This window comes from Daktulosphaira vitifoliae, unplaced genomic scaffold (assembly GCF_025091365.1).
Source record: "Daktulosphaira vitifoliae isolate Bord-2020 unplaced genomic scaffold, ASM2509136v1 Scaffold_3, whole genome shotgun sequence".
Classification (NCBI taxonomy): domain Eukaryota; kingdom Metazoa; phylum Arthropoda; class Insecta; order Hemiptera; family Phylloxeridae; genus Daktulosphaira; species Daktulosphaira vitifoliae.
In genome coordinates this window covers 35,707,702-35,725,488 of record NW_026099574.1, presented here as the reverse complement: position 1 = coordinate 35,725,488, position 17,787 = coordinate 35,707,702, and the positions used below count along the sequence as shown (strand labels likewise).

General features: G+C 24.3%; 2 protein-coding genes across 5 annotated transcripts in view; one reads left to right on the top strand and one right to left on the bottom strand.

Annotated features, from left to right (window-relative positions):
- LOC126901855 (sodium/nucleoside cotransporter 2-like) overlaps window positions 1-12,167 on the top strand; it is a 38,336-nt gene extending 26,169 nt beyond the window's left edge. For 2 of the 4 annotated variants that reach the window (XM_050678714.1, XM_050678713.1), the window contains exons 2-13: window positions 1,419-1,551; window positions 1,626-2,052; window positions 2,440-2,602; window positions 2,662-2,812; window positions 3,321-3,663; window positions 3,732-3,893; window positions 5,846-5,939; window positions 6,258-6,417; window positions 7,533-7,707; window positions 11,570-11,728; window positions 11,836-12,016; window positions 12,083-12,167. In XM_050678714.1, coding sequence (XP_050534671.1) covers window positions 1,966-2,052; window positions 2,440-2,602; window positions 2,662-2,812; window positions 3,321-3,663; window positions 3,732-3,893; window positions 5,846-5,939; window positions 6,258-6,417; window positions 7,533-7,707; window positions 11,570-11,728; window positions 11,836-12,016; window positions 12,083-12,099 — 1,692 coding nt within the window. In that variant the 5' untranslated portion in view covers window positions 1,419-1,551; window positions 1,626-1,965 and the 3' untranslated portion in view covers window positions 12,100-12,167. The remainder of the gene's footprint in view (window positions 1-1,418; window positions 1,552-1,625; window positions 2,053-2,439; window positions 2,603-2,661; window positions 2,813-3,320; window positions 3,664-3,731; window positions 3,894-5,845; window positions 5,940-6,257; window positions 6,418-7,532; window positions 7,708-11,569; window positions 11,729-11,835; window positions 12,017-12,082) is intronic. The other 2 variants (XM_050678716.1, XM_050678715.1) reach the window with 1 other exon arrangement.
- Window positions 12,168-12,731: 564 nt separating this feature from the next.
- LOC126901861 (prostatic acid phosphatase-like) lies at window positions 12,732-17,765 on the bottom strand. The gene is made up of 8 exons (XM_050678726.1): window positions 17,405-17,765; window positions 14,839-14,937; window positions 14,540-14,779; window positions 14,242-14,427; window positions 14,122-14,179; window positions 14,019-14,084; window positions 13,749-13,954; window positions 12,732-13,266 (listed from the first exon to the last, which is right to left on the bottom strand). The coding sequence occupies exons 1-8, from the start codon at window positions 17,546-17,548 to the stop codon at window positions 13,078-13,080; spliced, it is 1,188 nt and encodes a 395-aa protein (XP_050534683.1). The 5' UTR covers window positions 17,549-17,765; the 3' UTR covers window positions 12,732-13,077.
- Window positions 17,766-17,787: the final 22 nt, after the last annotated feature.

The window sequence follows — 17,787 nt, the reverse complement described above, 5'->3', positions numbered from 1 at the left end:
AATGGGGAAAATCTCCAAAAAAATTACAAATTTAAAAATTATTAATTTTCGACATTTTTTCAATTTTTTTACTTAACACTGCCATAACTTTTTCAAAAGTGCACAAATCAATATAATTTTTTTTATAGATGCTTGATGTCTTTACCTATCATTTGGTATATATTTTTTTATAAATCTGACCCTTTACCTGCCCACAGGGGAGGATTTAAAACGACAACTTTTTCACAAAAAATTAAATTTTTCAACTTAACTTTTGAAAGTGTTCCGGAAAGTCTAACACTTTTATATATATCTTAAATTAAAGCTAATGTAATATATTTTATTATGGAAAAAAATTTCTGACTTTGTTTTGTCTTCATGGAGAAAACAGACATCAAAGTCAATAAAAAAAATACGCTTTTTGTAAAAGAATTCTTTTTTTATATTTTAAACTTTATAACTCTATAACTTTTTAAATAATATATGGATCAATACAATTTTTTTATGATAAATACTATTTATATACCTCTTTCATTCGACCTACTTTTTTTTTAATAAAACCATTTCCCTTCCTATTTTTATATATTTATTCATATATTACACTTACAAGTCATAAAACTTATAATCAGAATATAAATAAGAAAATAGTAAATCATGTAGCTTTTAGAATAATCCATCAATTTTTTAAAATTAAACACTCTACAGATTTGCATCGAAGCGTTTTTTATGATAGCGCTTTTAATCAATATTAGATATCATTATACTTGATCCAACTATGCCACGTCACCACTGCGCAGATTTTTTTTTTAACTAGCTCTAAGCTTATATTATTTTGTTAGAAAAAGTTTTTCATAACCAAAAAATAAGTTAAAAAAGAAAAAGCTAAGCGTATTTTAAAAAAATACAAATATGTATAGACTCATAACATTTTTAATTAGTAATTTCTACGTTTTTTATTAGCAACAGTTTATTTTAAATTTCAATGTTATTATTATTATTTTTGATGTATTAATTTTAATGAGAATATTTTTTTTATTTTATTGCATTAAAAATAACGTGCAAACTTTCGAGTTTGCATTTCCAAAGACTTCATAGAAATTAAAAAAAAATTACAATTCTATTTTACTTTTTGATCAAATAAATATTTACTATAAAACTACACTATTGAAAACAGTTTTTAAAAAAATGAATAGATTCTTTTTTTTTTATTCTAGTCATAAAATAAGTCATTCAACATTTAAAAAATATAAAGTCCTTAACTATATCACAGACTTTTACAATAGTAACTGAAATTTTTATAGTAACTTACTAAAACTAACTTATTTGTATACACTTCTATTAACAATATATAATTAACAAGAAATTCATATATAAAAATTTAATAACTCATAAACTCATCAATATTTTTTCATTTGCTTAACTAAAATTAATGTTTTCAGATTGACATTAATCATTTTAACACAAGAACTACGACTACTGTTAATGTTGTGTTTAAATAAACATTTTTTTATAAATATCATTTTTTTGACAGAATAAACAAATTCTAACTAATATTTAAATAATTGCTTTGAAGTAAGTGTAAAATTTAACTACTAATAGATATTCTATAATTCCTAATATATGTACTTGAAATATATTTTTTGCAGTACCTGCATTATCATTACAATCGAATCTTGTGTAACTTGAAGTATTTGTCTAACACTAATTATATTTCAATGTTAACACTCATATAATAGTATACAAAAGTATAATACTGTGATAATATGAACAATTTAGTGCCAGTTTAACTTTTCTCCGTGATTTTTACAAAAATGATCACAGCATTATTTATTTAAAAAACAAATTATCAAATCAAAATTAATGACAGTTATTTTATGACTCTCAAAAAAGTTGCTGACCTTCATTTTTATGTTTGTCATGTTCATTGCTGTTAGACTGAACTGATTTTTCGGCTTATTGATATCATTGACTTTTAACTTAATACCAATGTCAGTAACTATGGAAAATGACAAATCAGCTGAAGAATTTAGTAATGGCACAACTCAAAGCATTTCTATAAATCTAAATACGCTTGTGAGTACATAATTATTTTTTTTAATATCAAACAAATTTCACTTTATTTAATAATAATATTAAATATATAATATTATTATAATTTATAAATTGAACACAATTACTATATAACTATGCACATTTTATTTTGTTCTTTTTTTACAGGGTAAATTTGTTTGCTTTAATTTGACACTTTTTAATGTTTATTTTTGTAAATCTAACTGTTTAAATTGTACTGCCACTTTTAAAATCTCTATTGATAGTTTAAAAAAAATTAATTTAGAGAAAACAAAATTTATCATAATTCAACTTTGTTCAATTATAAAAAAAAATAAAAGAACTTGAATAACTTTTAAATATTACTACTATTTTTTGATCCTAATTAATTTATCATTACCCGTCTTTTAGAATGCACAACCAAATAACGAACCCGTGAAAAGAAAAAAAGCTAAGCAGTGTTTATCCAAATTTAATATAAGTAAAACTAATAACAGTTTTACATTGGCGTTATTATTTCATACCTTAGCTATAATTTATATTGCGGCGGCTATAAGTCATTGGTACACAACAGGTAAGCATACGTTAAAAAAAAAAAAATTGAAAACAATAAATTATTTTTACTGTAAACAGGCGCACATGATATTGATTGGGAAAATGGATTAGGTTTACTATTGATTATATCATCATTGTATTATGGTTATAAGTTTCTAAAATTCATTATAAAATATGTTAAGTGTGACTTCGCCTACTTAAACCAATTTACAATATTACAACATACAAGGTACCAAATACATTTCCTTTTATTACACAAATTTCAATTAAATGTGCAAATTAATGTGTTTTTAATATTGCAAATTTAATTATCGTCAGCAAATCTTTTATTGTCTAAAAAATGTGTTGATTTTTTAGATTTTTAAAAAGCTTACAATTTCTAACACATATTAATTAACCGATTGATTAATTTAATTATTAAATTAACTTATATTAGAAAAATATTTCGATTAAATGTTATTTTAATAAATTATAAGGTATCATTGAGTAAACACAAATTAAAGAGTACTAAATTTATCTATTCCATTTTTTATAAACTTATATCTAATCATCGTTTTTCAAAATATTGAACTTTAATTACAATATATTTGTAAGATAAATAATTAATTGAAATGACTACGAAGTAGTGAAAAAGTCCTACAAAAATATGATAAATGATTATTATTATGAATAAAATTTCAGTATTGAAAATTATTCAATGAGGTTAATAACACAAATGTATTTATATATTTTTTTAGATCAATTACTCTTGGTATATTTTTCGCTTGTTTTTTTGTGTACATAGCTATTGATACACAAAATAATCGACAAAGACTTTTGCCCATATTTGGCATATGTTCATTCATCGCAGCAGGATATGCATTATCAAAACATCCAAGTCATGTCAATTGGAACACAGTGGTTTCTGGCCTTGCTCTGCAAATTGCCATCGGCCTTTTAACAATAAGATGGTCATCAGGAAAATATGTTATTCAAGTTGTAGGCCGTTTAGTTGACAATTTTTTTTCTTATGCTTACATAGGCGCAGAAGTCACTTATGGAGAAGAACTAATCAAAGTTTTTGCAGTGTTTGCATTTAAAGTAGATATTTTGCATAGACTTATATTTTTAATGATCAGAATATTTTATATTTTTAATTTTTATTCTAGGTATTATCGGTGATATTTTTCATGTGTTTTGTTATTGAAATTTTATTTTATTATGGTATTATCCAAGTTGTCGTCTTAAGGCTCGGTTGGGTTTTACAAAAATTACTTGGTACGACACCTGCTGAATCAGTAAACGCATGTGCTAGTGTGTTTTTAGGCATGGTGAGAACATTCTATTAAAATTAATTTAAACATATAAAACGCATATATATCTTTCTTAAAAAATCATTTCTTTCATTATATATTATTTTTAATGTAGTGAACCACACAAAGTACTAATGGTTTTCCAAGCTCTTATTTATTGAAAATATTATGAAATGATACTGGTACAATTCAATTAGTATATCATTTATTTTGTGTTGTATGTTTATACAATATGTTAACTGATTTACGTAATAGTTAATTAATCTTAGGGTAATACTATTCAATAGAATATTAAGAGCTTTTAAAATATTTATTAAATCAATGCAAATAGTTTTATGCAAGTCACTCGCAGTAAAAAAAAAATAGTTATGCACATACAAATGATACCTCTGTAAAATATTTAATGGAAATTTACTACAATGAAGCAATAAACCGCAAATAATGCAGTTGCTCTTCAAATTGACAAATAATATTTAATAAAACGCATTCCACATGAATAGAACACGTGACCTTATTTTAGGATTAACGTGTTCTATTTTCAAATAAATTTGATTATCTCAATTTCTTGGAGTATACACAATATTTAATATAATTGAAAAGGATAATTATTTCAAAACTGTTACACAAAATAATTTAGAAGTTTTTATTAAATAAACAAGTTTNACAAACTTCAAAACGCTACAGAATATTTACTACTGAATATTAATAAGATATTTTTTTACTAAAATTTTTCTTAAATTCTACTCTACAAAATAGCTATCTTAGATTTTTTTTTTACATTTTATTTAAAATTTTAAAATAATTAATATTTTTAATAAAATGTAAAAAAATTAATTATTGAGATATAGCTATAGACCTAACGTATAACTATTATTTAAAAAAAAAATCAACTAAAAATATTAACTGGATCAAAAGTTATTTAAGTTGTCAGTGAGTGGTGGGCCACCCTGTATATCTTTCTTAAAAAATCATTTCTTTCATTATATATTATTTTTAATGTAGTGAACCACATAAAGTACTAATGGTTTTCCAAGCTCTTATTTGTTGAAAATATTATGAAATGATACTGGTACAATTCAATTAGTATATCATATATTTTGTGTTATATGTTTATACAAAATGTTAATTGATTTACGTAATAGTTAATTAATCTTAGGGTAATACTATTCTATAGAATATTAAGAGCTTTTAAAATATTTATTAAATCAATGCAAATAGTTTTATGCAAGTCACTCGCAGTAAAAAAAAATAGTTATGCACATACAAATGATACCTCTGTAAAATATTTAATGGAAATTTACTACAATGAAGCAATAAACCGCAAATAATGCAGTTGCTCTTGAAATTGACAAATAATATTTAATAAAACGCATTCCACATGAATAGAACACGTGACCTTATTTTAGGATTAACGCGTTCCATTTTCAAATAAATTTGATTATCTCAATTTCTTGGAGTATATACAATATTTAATATAATTGAAAAGGATAATTATTTCAAAACTGTTTCACAAAATAATTTAGAAGTTTTTATTAAATAAACAAGTTTGTATAAATATTTGATGTTTACTTTTAACAATAAAATGTATAACGTACATATCAATAAATAAAGTTAATTTCTTGAAATTGTATAAAGTACTAGCATAAGGGGTAATATTTTTGATTTGCGACTTTCCTGTTGTTGTTTAACCTCAAATGAATACATTTTTGTTAGATAAAACATTATTTTTCTATATATTTTCATAAAATTCATTCAAGCTATCTTTTAATACTTTTACTTTATATGAAATGTGGTTCAGTATATTTTCAAACATTTTAAATATATACTGTGCAAAAACTGATATTTCTAAAAGCAGTTAAATAATACTTATTTACTATGCAACTATCCTCGAAGATTCATGACGAAAACAATTAGTTTCATAAACAGTCATTTATAATGTTTCTGTTTTTCATATTCAATATGGTTTAAAGACGGAAGCTCCAATAATCATAAAACCTTATTTAAGTACACTCACTGAATCAGAATTGCATGCAGTAATGATGGGCGGATTTTCTACAGTTGCAGGTAATAATTAATTTTACATGGTAAATACCATCAAATTTAATTATGTCTTAAAATTACGCCAAAAACAAGAAAAAAATGTGTTGAATATGTGTATATAGTTTATTATCTTAAGGATATTCATTACGATTTTTAAGTAAATTATTAATGAAAATGTTAATTGAGAGTGAAATGAACAAAATATAAATGACTATTACATTTATGAATTTTTTCTCGTCCCGTAATAATTTATAATACAAGATTAGTCTTTATTTCAAATTTTTTTATTTTTGTAACACTATATTATAATTAATATGAAATTAAACATATCTAAATTTTTAGGTACTGTGTTTGCTGCTTACACTTCATTTGGAATTGATGCTTCCTATATAATTACTGCAGCTATAATGTCTGCTCCAACAGCTTTATCTTTCTCGAAGCTTATTTTCCCAGAAACAGAGGAACCTTTCACAAAAAATCAAGAAATTACGGCCCCCAGCATGTGAGTTTGTACTAAAAAATATCCAAGCAATATTTTAAGGTTAGCCTTTGGTTTAAGATAACAGTTGGCTTGAGGACCTATCCCCTAATCTAACAACTAACCCTACTAAAAATTTAGAAAATATGTGTGTATTACTACTATACAGTGCGATTGATTAACTATGACTCACGTAGTATTGTTATAAAGGTAAAACATAATATATTTTTTTCTTTTCAATAGCTAATAGAATCCTATGTTCTATAATTTCCAGAAAAAAAAATTGGTCCTATCCCCATCTTTTCCCTTAAAATTTTATCAATTTAAGTTTCTCAAATGAAAACATATATGTTGAACCAACATGAAAATTAGAAAATTATCTATCTAAGAAAATGAGTGGACGATAGCATTTCTTGAACCAGTATTTTGGAAGTTATCAACATTTTTATAATACGCCGGAAAGAGTGGAGCGATTCATTAATGCCTTGTGATGAAAATAAGATATTGCGTGTGCCTTAGTTCAACAATCGCCTTATATTAACATAACTTTAAGAATGGGGAAAATTGAACATAGCCCCTCAAAAATATGCGCTCTAGTTAAGTGGACGAAAATAGTGATTTCAATTACTATCAAAAAAAGCTAAATCTTAAATTGATTTCTAGTATTAACTTTAATATAACATCTATCTCGTCTTTCATGAAAACTGCTTACATTTATACTATTATTCATGATTTAAAACTAAAAAAAGGATCATTTTCTTTTATTAAGTTAGTAAATGTAAGATCATATGCCAAAATTTTCGTAACTTAACTCGCAAAACATTTTTTTAGCCCCAGCGTTGATGATCATGCCATTTGCAATATTTTAAACTATTAAATAGAATATTCTTAATGTAAAAAATGAAGTAGAATAAAAATGTTTTAATTTTATTTAAAAGATAATTTTTGAAACCTGTAGATTTTCATCTAAAAATCATAAAACCTGGACGAGTGTTTTTATAACGAATGTTTTTGGTATATTTGTTATGTTCAATAATAAGCTCAAACTTTCAAATAGTTATAGTCATTAGATATAATTTTTATGAAGACCTTGGTAACATTATTAACACATAATGTTTAAAGATTGACTCAATTTGCAGAGAAAAAAACGGATGCAACGTTGTAGATGCAGCGTGTCGCGGTGCACAATTTGCAGTACAAATGGTGTCAGCAATTATTGCCAATATTATTGCTTTTGTGTCATTCGTCGCTTTTATTAACGCTCTACTATCATGGTTAGGGATATTAGTTGGATTTGAAGAATTTAATTTTGAGGTATGTACATCGATTATTTCTGTTTTTTTTTTCATTAATTTTTGTATATCAAAGCATATCAGCTGTAAATTAATATTGTAATAATAAAATACATTAATGAATGAAGTAATTAAACTATTTTAATGTAATACATAGTTTATATTCCAGTAGAATTAAATCCGACTCAAGTAATAAATTTAGGTTTAAATAGTACAAATACTATACTATACATTAAGACTATTATTTACCAATAATATCAAATGATGAAATCAATTTTTCTTAGTATAAAATGATATATAATTTTAAGTATACTTGTAAAATTTTATAATGGCAGCACAGCTTACAAACATTTTATTAATTTAACTTAACCATGAGATTAATGAATCTAATTACTTTCCCTAAGATTCATGGGAAAGTAGAAGATTAATCTTCTATTTTTAACTTCAAAAATTAAAAAAAAAAAAGACTTTTTTATGAAAAAAAATTGAATAAAAATAAATATAGTTTAAAAAAACTGATAAACACGCTTTTAAAGCATATCGAACATAAAGTTAAAAATAATTTTTAAAATAAGTTTAAAACAATAATGAAGAAAAATACTAATATTATTGTGAAAAAAAGCGTCGGGCACTTAATATACAAAAAATATGGCACAAACCCACCACCCTTTTTTTCACAATAATACTTGTATTTTCGTTCATTATTGTTTCAAGCTTATTTTAAAAATTATTTATTTTTCACTTTTTAGTTTTTTATGACATTGCTGTCACAGTCACGAAGTGTTTATTGTCAAATATGACTATCAATAGATATAATTTCTGTATTGCTAGTTAGTGTGTTTATAAACTCACAACAGTGTGTCTTCTACCATTGATAATAAAGGCTATATACCTGCGAATATCGTCATAAAAAACCAATTTTCTACCTGTATTTGTGGATCACTTATATATTATACATGTATATTAACTCGAAAAAAGTTGAATCTTTAAATGTTTATATCTAATTATAAACAATAATAATTTGTTTATATATATATATATATGATATTGATGATACGCACGTGTGTACGGGTACAAAAAACAAAAATAAAATTATACAGGAACAGTGTGACCGTCGTGTGGTGAGCGGGGTGGGGTAAATTCGTTACGACAGTTTAGTCTCAAGGCCTTAGACGACGGGATACACGAGTAAAATACACGTGGCGCGTAGAGAGTTAAAAACTATCAAAAAAACATACATACAGGTGAAACTAATATAAGCGTGTTAATTAGTAAAACTTGCACCTTAAATTAGCCAAATATTCACGCTATATATATATTAATAATTAACAATTTATTCTTCAACATTTTAATATAACTATTTAACTATCTTAAAAATTAGAAAATGATCTTACTAATAAAATGGCTGGACAATAACAACTATTGAACCATTATTTTGGAAGTTATCATTGCTTCAATAAAATGATTAGAAGTGTAACATTGATCTGCTTCTTTTTTCACTAAGCATTTAAGCAGTACTACTTCTTTCGTAGCATAAAAAAGTTCAGAAATTCTAGAATACTGGTTTAAAAAATGTTCTGCACTGGTCCTTTTTTCATTTATAAGCAAATTAAATATGCATTTATCCATTTAAATGCACTAATGATGATACAATTTTAAGGCGAAAGAAAAAATAGAATTATAATTATTCTGTTAGTTTAAGTGTTTAGGATACTAACTTCTGAAAAAAAATTATTATTTATCTTATACATCTGAACATATTACGTAATACATAATTAGATGAACATTCTGTATAAATTTCTAGTCCATTCATTAATAAGGCTATATCACGTTTTGATTCGTAATATTATTTATGCATTTCTTAAGCTTCTTAACGTTTTAAATTTCTATGGCTTCTTAATGTTTTGTATTTCTATGGTTTCTTAATGTATTGTATTTTTATGGCTTCTGAGTTTTTTGTATTTCTATGGCTTCTATGTTTTTTGTATTTCTATGGTTTCTAAAAATTTTTGTTTTTCTTTGGCTTCTTAATGTATTGCATTTTTATGGTTTCTTAGTTTTTTGTATTTCTATGGCTTCTAAAAAATTCTAATTAAATAATATTAATTAAGAAGCCAATTAATATTTTTTGCTTTGACAACCGATTTCCCATAGTAGAATTATAGTTAGGACAATTTTGTTTTGAAATATTATAGTACACTTCAAATTTTAATTTAATATAGATTAATAATTGTCAGACCTTCCGGAACATTTTTAAAAATTGAGTTGAAAATTTAATTAGACCGGCGTTGGTGTACTCATTTAAATACCTCCTGCACTTGGATTTTCACAAAATGAATACCAAAAAAAAAATGTTATTATCCTAATATATTCTATTTAAATTTTATTTAAATCAATGTTTAAAAACAACTACATCATTTTTAACTTGCAGAAAAAATTTTTTAAAAGTGCTTTTTTTTACAATAGTGTAATTTTGACTTTAGCTTTGATGTTCTTTTTTTTGTATTTTTTTTTATTATTTTTTTTTTTTGTGTCTGTTACCACTTTTTTTCAGCTCTCACCGAACCGATTTCTTTCAAATCGTATCTAGTCGAAGACATTACTCTCAAAAATTTCCATCGTTCCCAGTAAATGAGGGAAACCTCCAAAAAAATTACAAATTTTTAAAATCGCTAATTTTCGAAATTTTTGACATTTTTTTACTTAAAACCGTTATAACTATTTCAAAAATGAACAAATCAATATAATTTTTTTTATAGATGCTTGATGTCTTTACCTATCATTTAGAATATATTTTTTTTATAAATCTGACCCTTTACCTGCCCACAGGGGAGGATTTAAAATTCTCGATTTTATTTTTTATATTTTTAACTTTATAATGCTATAACTTATTGAAAAGTGTATGGATCAACACAATTTTTTTATGAGAAATAATATTTATATCCCTTTTTCATTCGATATACTTTATCTTAATCAGGATAAAGAAATAGCAAATCATGTAGCTTTTGGAATAATCCACCAATTTTTTAAAATTAAACACTATCTAAAGATTTGCATAGAAGCGTTTTTTATGACAGTGATTTTAATCAATGTCAGATATCATTATACTTGATCCAACTATGGCACGTCACCACTGTGCCGCGACCCTCCTGTTCTGGGTTTTTTTTTTTAATTTCTAAAAATGAGGAGTTGTTTTCAAATTTTCTTCATCAATAGATTTAAGTAGATTAAAATCGGATTTTTTTTTATCATTAAATCAGTCCAGTATGATCTGAGAATTTTCATGGACAAACAATAAAACGTTAGACTAAATTTTTGCACATAAATATTTAAATATTATTAAAGTGGTCAAAAAGTAATAGAACACAGTTTAAAAATTTGTAAACATAAATTTTATTTTATTAGTACGCTTTATAATATAACAGCAATATATGTCAATATTAATAACATCCAAATTATTTAAACAAATATTTATTAGTATTTAGGTTTATATTGTACTTTAGATTTATTTTATTCATGAACTTATGTGTTCATGAAAATCAGTCTAACTCAATGTTACCGACAATTGCGTCATAATAGAAAAAATAAATTGATAAGGTATTTTATAAACCTTATGAGTCTTACTAATAATTATTATTTAATTTTAATTAACTAACAATATTATAAATGTGTATACATAAATCAAAAGTAGTTAAAACTTCGAATTCTGAGAATTTGAACAAAAATAATTATAATTCTCTGAAAAAGTATGGACATTACTTTTTCAATATGAACAATAGTATTCAATGAATTTCTGCAACTCTTTCGGTTTATCGTTACTATATGTAATTAAAAAAATTAATGTATTGTATTAACCTTATAAAACTTTAACTTTTTTTTTTTAGTATATTTTAGGAAAAACGCTAATTCCAATTGCTTGGGTTTTGGGTACTGAATTTGATGAATGTGAAACAGTAGCAAAACTAATAGGATTGAAAATAACTACTAATGAATTTATAGCATACAAAAAATTGGGCTCGCTTAAAACTGAACATAAATTAAGCGTAAGTAAAAATTCGATTTTTGTTCATAGTTTTACTCGATAAAAAGAATAAAAATATTATTACTAATTACAAATAAATATATTTGAAGGCTCGATTTTTATTTACAGCCAAAATCTGAAATTATAGCAACTTTTGCATTATGTAGTTTTGCTAATCCTGGATCTATGGGTTCAATGATTGCTACTTTAACAACATTAGCACCTTCTCAACAAACGTCGATTGTTAAAAACATATTTAGGGCTTTTGTCGGAGGAACTGTTACTACTTTACTTACTGCTGCGATTGCCAGTGAGTTGAAACGAGATTTTTATTTTGTAGAATAATTTTTAATGATAAACATTTATGACATTTCAGGTTTACTTATGACATAATTTGAAATTAAATTCAAACTTAAGGGAAAAGTTTATTGTTAATATTTATTGAGTGTTATTGGTCACGATATTTAAACACAATTTTAAAATTCCGAGAATTTCTTTTTATCTATTTAATTTTTAATCGTTTCTTCTTTTTCTTCTTAACATTTTTAAATAACATTTTAATTTGCAACTTGATAAAAAAAAAAAATTTTATTTTTTGAAAACTATAATAATAATATAATTATTATTTTTAAACTGTATAAACAAAACTGTCATAAAAATCATGACAATCTAAGTAATTATTTTGATGTATAAATATATTAAATCAATTTTTTCCACTTAAAATTATATTTTTACAACAAAATCATCTCTATCGTAATTTTTTATAGTAAAATAACATCATGTTCTACCCTTATGACCAATATATTTTTAAGCAAATATTTTTAACTATTTAAAATAGTAGGATTAATTAATTTAATAAGTACATAAATTGTTTGTATTTTTTTATACGATTATAAATGATGTAATTTTATACATTCTGTATTTATAATTTATGTCCCCTTTTATTCATTTTTAATTTAATTGTTATTTATTTGTCGTATAGTTGTTATTATATAATAAGTTATTTACAATGAAGAACAAATATATAAAAATATAATTTATAATTAATTTTTTGAGAATATTGAGCTCAACTCTTTTGACAGCAATTAAGGTACATATGAATTATTATTTAAAGTATAGAAGTAAAATTCAAACAATTCATTTAAAAGTCAAATTTTTAATGTGTTTATATAGTGCAACTTATGCATAGAAAAATATAATTAAAAATGTAAGATTTCAAAGCCACAGATTAAAATTTACTGAGCACGTGATCAGTAGCATACAAACTGTCTATACATTAGTATTATCTAACTAATGATGGACAAAACCGAACAACTCATTAGTTGAAAATCTTAAATCCTTAGAACTAAGTTTTTTTCCAAGTCAAATTATTTAAGGCCCGGCTTCTTTGATTTTTAAATTTAAACAATGCTGTGTCGTACATTTACATTCTTCGTCTAAATCAACTGGTATTACATGTTTCGTTATTGATTCGACGTATTTAAAAGTACAACCAGATCCTTTGCAGCCCAATATAGACAATTTATAAGGTTTCATTTGTGTGTTATTTCGTAATAGAACCTAAATTTAAACAAATCATAAGAAATAATTTAGTTATTAGTATCCTAAACAAAGTAATTGAAAGCCCTGTTGCTGTAACCAAATACCTCCAATTTTAAAAACTTTTTAGGAGACACAAAAACATATAATAAAAATAAATGAGTTTTTACGACTCTGAAACAAATTCAATCGAAGCTGTTCCTAAATCAAGGTATATACGAACAGTGGAATCCTACTTTATTTGACAACAGTAAGATCAGATATCTTATTACCTAAAATCATTTTTCATTTAACGTGAATTATAAAAACTTTGGTCTAGAATCAAATAACATATAAAATATTTTGAGTAATCTAATATTTTTTATTAAATTTTCTAAGTGTAAAATTTGTGCCTATAAATCCTCCTTAATTCCCAGTTGTTTTCAATAGTTTAATTTAAATTTCTCAACAGAGTTTACTATAGTTGAAGAATTTATGTCTAGTTTCAAAATATTTTTATATACCTTAAAGTAAAATTTTCCTTTTGAGGTCTCATGGAGTTCTAGTAAAGCTAACATATTATACGTTGGAATTTGTTCTTCCCACACTCCTAATGCTATTAAAAGATTGGACAAGGTCGAATCATGACCAGCGTAAACGTATAGTTGATTAATTGAATTATTAATCATTTTGGTTTTACTATCTTCTAAAATTTTTTTAAGCAACGGACCTAAAAAAATGTTTAGGTTGGAATCATAAAAAATGTATTGACCAACTGAATTCGTAGCATTTACCTCCTTTAATTTTTTTCATTTGATCATTGAACGCGTTAAGTATAAAACTTCTAGAAGTGATTTGTGTCAGTTGACTNTATAAAACTTCTAGAAGTGATTTGTGCCAGTTGACTGGGATAAACCTTAGATGTCCATGGAGGTAGTTCAAGGCCATAATCCGACTATAAACAAATTAATTTAACTGTAAATTAGCACTACTATTTGCTTCATTAAAATAACGTACTTCCGCTTTTAACGTACTATAAATAGATTGAACATCATCAGGATCTTGCACTTTCATTCCTGTATTTTCAGTCAAGTAGTCATAAATGTTTTGATAACTAAGCAGTTCTCGCTGAATTGATGATAAATTCATTATAGCTTGTCTCTCTTCGTAATATCTTGGACACGATTTTCGAACCAATAATAGCTATAATTAAGTGAAATAATTTAATACCTATAAATGACTAATTACACTTGTAACACAATTAAAAACTTTTAAATATACTTATTAATTAAATTATAACGTTTTAATATTTTACTTGGTCATTGTTTAACTTTTCAGTGTGAATAGGAATAGGTTGCCATTCGAGATGTTTATTCCATTTTTGATTTCCGATCGGCTTATACAAAGCTGCTGCAACAAGTTGAGCGCTCATTTTAGTCCTATCAACATCGGTACTCCAAAATGTTACTTTATCCGGAGAATACAACAAATCTAAAAATCCACTGTACCTTTTTCGAATAAATCTCCCGATTTCATATTGATTGCGTTTACCGATCTAAAGAAATTGTATGTTAATTTCAAATCCAAGTTTAAGATCCAGAATTGTTAATTTACATTTGTTAATTGCCCCCATCCATATGGTTCCCACTTGTAATTAACATAAGGATCAGTTGGGTATGTATCGGCCGGCGTTCTTTCTCCATGTCTAAATATCTGAAAAAATTAATTATTTTATATATTAAAACAAATATAACTAATGTATTAATAGAAATATTTTATTAACAATTGATTTTATAATCACTAGCATTTTTTTTTTAATTTGGTAGTTTTTCAGTATGCACTACTACATTTGAAAAATGAATATACGATTTTTTATGATTTTACAGTTTCTCCGGCTAAGCCTTTGCTATTATCTTAAAAGTGGTATTATAATTTTAAAAAATGTTGAGATATAATTAATAAACAGTGCAATTATCCATAAAAATCTGATAGCAAAAATACTATTTATAACATTATATTTTTCGTTTGTGTACTATTAAATCACTTTATCAATGTGCAAACTACGAAATGTAATTGAATTATGTTAAATATAACGTTTAGTTCTTGCTTAGAAATACAAAGATTATTCACCTTTACAGGTTATTTTAGAATAAATTGACATGCCGATAAAACACATTTTAACCTACTTAGTATGAACATTCATTATATGAATGAAAGGATAAACTTTTTACTACAGAGCGCATCAAGTAATTATAAACTGAATTATATTGTTATTGGCAAAATAAAAACGTTTTTTTTTCTATTTTTAAAGTTGAATATACTAATAAAATTTATAAAAAAAAAAAAAATTTTAAGTTTACTATAGACATATAATTAAAATTGCAATAAGAATTTTTGATAACATTTTTACATATATTTATAATTTATGTTACAATTAATGCTTTATAGAAAAAATCATTCTGTTCTACACATAATATTAAGAGGGATCATAGAACTTATCAAAATAAGGGAGAGAGTAAAGTTAAAAATATATGTATAATTTTAAGTTAATTACAAGCGATTTAAAATGTTACAAAAAAAAAAATTTAAAGATAAAACAAAGTTGATAGTATAAAATAACCTTATATTTTACAAAAAATAAAAAAAAAATCTTAGAGAGAATCATTTACAATTTTCTCTAAAACACAATACAGAGTAGCTAAACCAAATCATTTTCTGATTTATTTTTGACGTTTTTTCACACTAATTAAGTGTATGATTTTTCCCTTAAAGTATTAATTTCAGAGGTATAGCCAATAGGCCGCATTCTCTTCATATTTTCTTTGTCCTATTAGTTAATTAATTTACTCATTGTAATTGAATTAAATTTTATTGATTGTACATATTCTCTTAATAAAAGTAAAAGGAAAAGTTATTAGTTTTTAATAATTAAAATGTTAGGCTTTCAAATATTTATTAACATTGGCAAGTCCCAAAATCAGAGTTAAACCTGAAACTTGTTGGCCACCATATGAGATTTTTAATTTTTCTTAGATTTTTTCCTTTTTAGTTGTATATAAAACATTTTGTTTTAATTGTTACATTTATGACAAGATTATATAGCAGGTAATAATTTAAATATTTTTTATAAAAGGTAAAAACACCGATAAATGAATACTACCAGTAAACAAACACCTCTGAGTTTTTAACTAAAAAAAATTCTAATCTGATAGTAACTTTAATTCCTAGTATTTTTTAAAACAAAAAAAAGTATTTAATTCAAGTCCTACTGCATTGTCATAATTTTTGATTCAATATCATTAACTTTGATTCCAATTGATTCACTGGGAAATTCAAATTTTCAACATTTCGTAATAAATTTAATGTTTGTGTTAGTTAATTATAAATATGTTTACATTATTATTAAATTAAATTTTCTAGAAGACAAATATTTTTTAACTTTATAAGTGTAATATCAAAATATAAATTAATAAAAATTTGAAAAGTAAACTCTTGACTGATCATACATAAATGAAATCATCCATATACATATAAATATATATGTTTATCATGTATTCTGTAATACTTATAAATAAAATTTAAACAAAACAAACATTTTTGAGTTAATTTAAATTTAAAAAAGGCATGTTTAAAACTAGTAACTACTAGTTTTAATCTATACTTAATAACATATTGTTTTATTTTATTGGACAACTAAGTCATATATTAGTCAGAATTTTTTGTATTCCAATGACTTACTTGATAGAAAAAGTTTCTTACCCCACAAAACGAATTTATTTTCATTATTTAAATTAACTAAGCTTTACAAACATTTTTTTTTAATACATCAACATTTAAACATTTATGTTAGAATGTTAATTTAAATAATTAAAAAAAAATCGTAGAGAATATCTAGGATGTTTTCAAAATTCCCGCCACTGATACAGACTACTAAAATGCTTAATATAATAGTACTAAATCAATTATTACCTACTATTTTAATTTATTTTATATCAATAAGAGAATATTATTAATTGAAAGTAATTTATTTTGAAAACATCATTAATAATTAAGCAAATTATTAATACATCGATAAAAATTTAGTTATATTGTATTTTGTTTATTCAAAAAATATAAAATTAATGCAAACTTAAGTGTTATATTAAAGAAATATTATTTGAATTTATATTATTATACATACTGCATGAATTAATCTTAAAGAATTGAAACGATAATGTTTATTATGATGAAGTGTCTTTGTAGTATTGTTATATTCTGCGACTGCATGAAAGTTGAACGTCAATAAAAAAATTGCCCAGAATTTGATAAACAAACTGCAGATCATTTTTACTGGCGCAAATATAAAACTAGATAACCAATTATCATATCTAATAAAAATAATATGTTTGTGGATTTAGTTCTTTAGACGTTCAATACATTTTCTATGGATTTTAACACGTGATGAGTGACGACATCGCGTTGAAAAAAAATAACAAAACAGTCGTTAAACAACAACGCCATGTACTGATTGGTATCTGTTTGACTGTTTGGTTGTGTTATACGTCAAAACTATACTTGGTGGTT

Coding starts and splice junctions, on each gene's coding strand:
- LOC126901861 (XM_050678726.1), bottom strand. CDS start 17,548: ATGATCTGCAGTTTGTTTATCAAATTCTGGGCAATTTTTTTATTGACG. Junction 14,938..17,404: donor CTTTAAGATTAATTCATGCA/GTATGTATAATA, acceptor TAATTTTTTCAG/ATATTTAGACATGGAGAAAG. Junction 13,267..13,748: donor AAGGAAAATTTTACTTTAAG/GTATATAAAAAT, acceptor GTTTAAATTTAG/GTTCTATTACGAAATAACAC.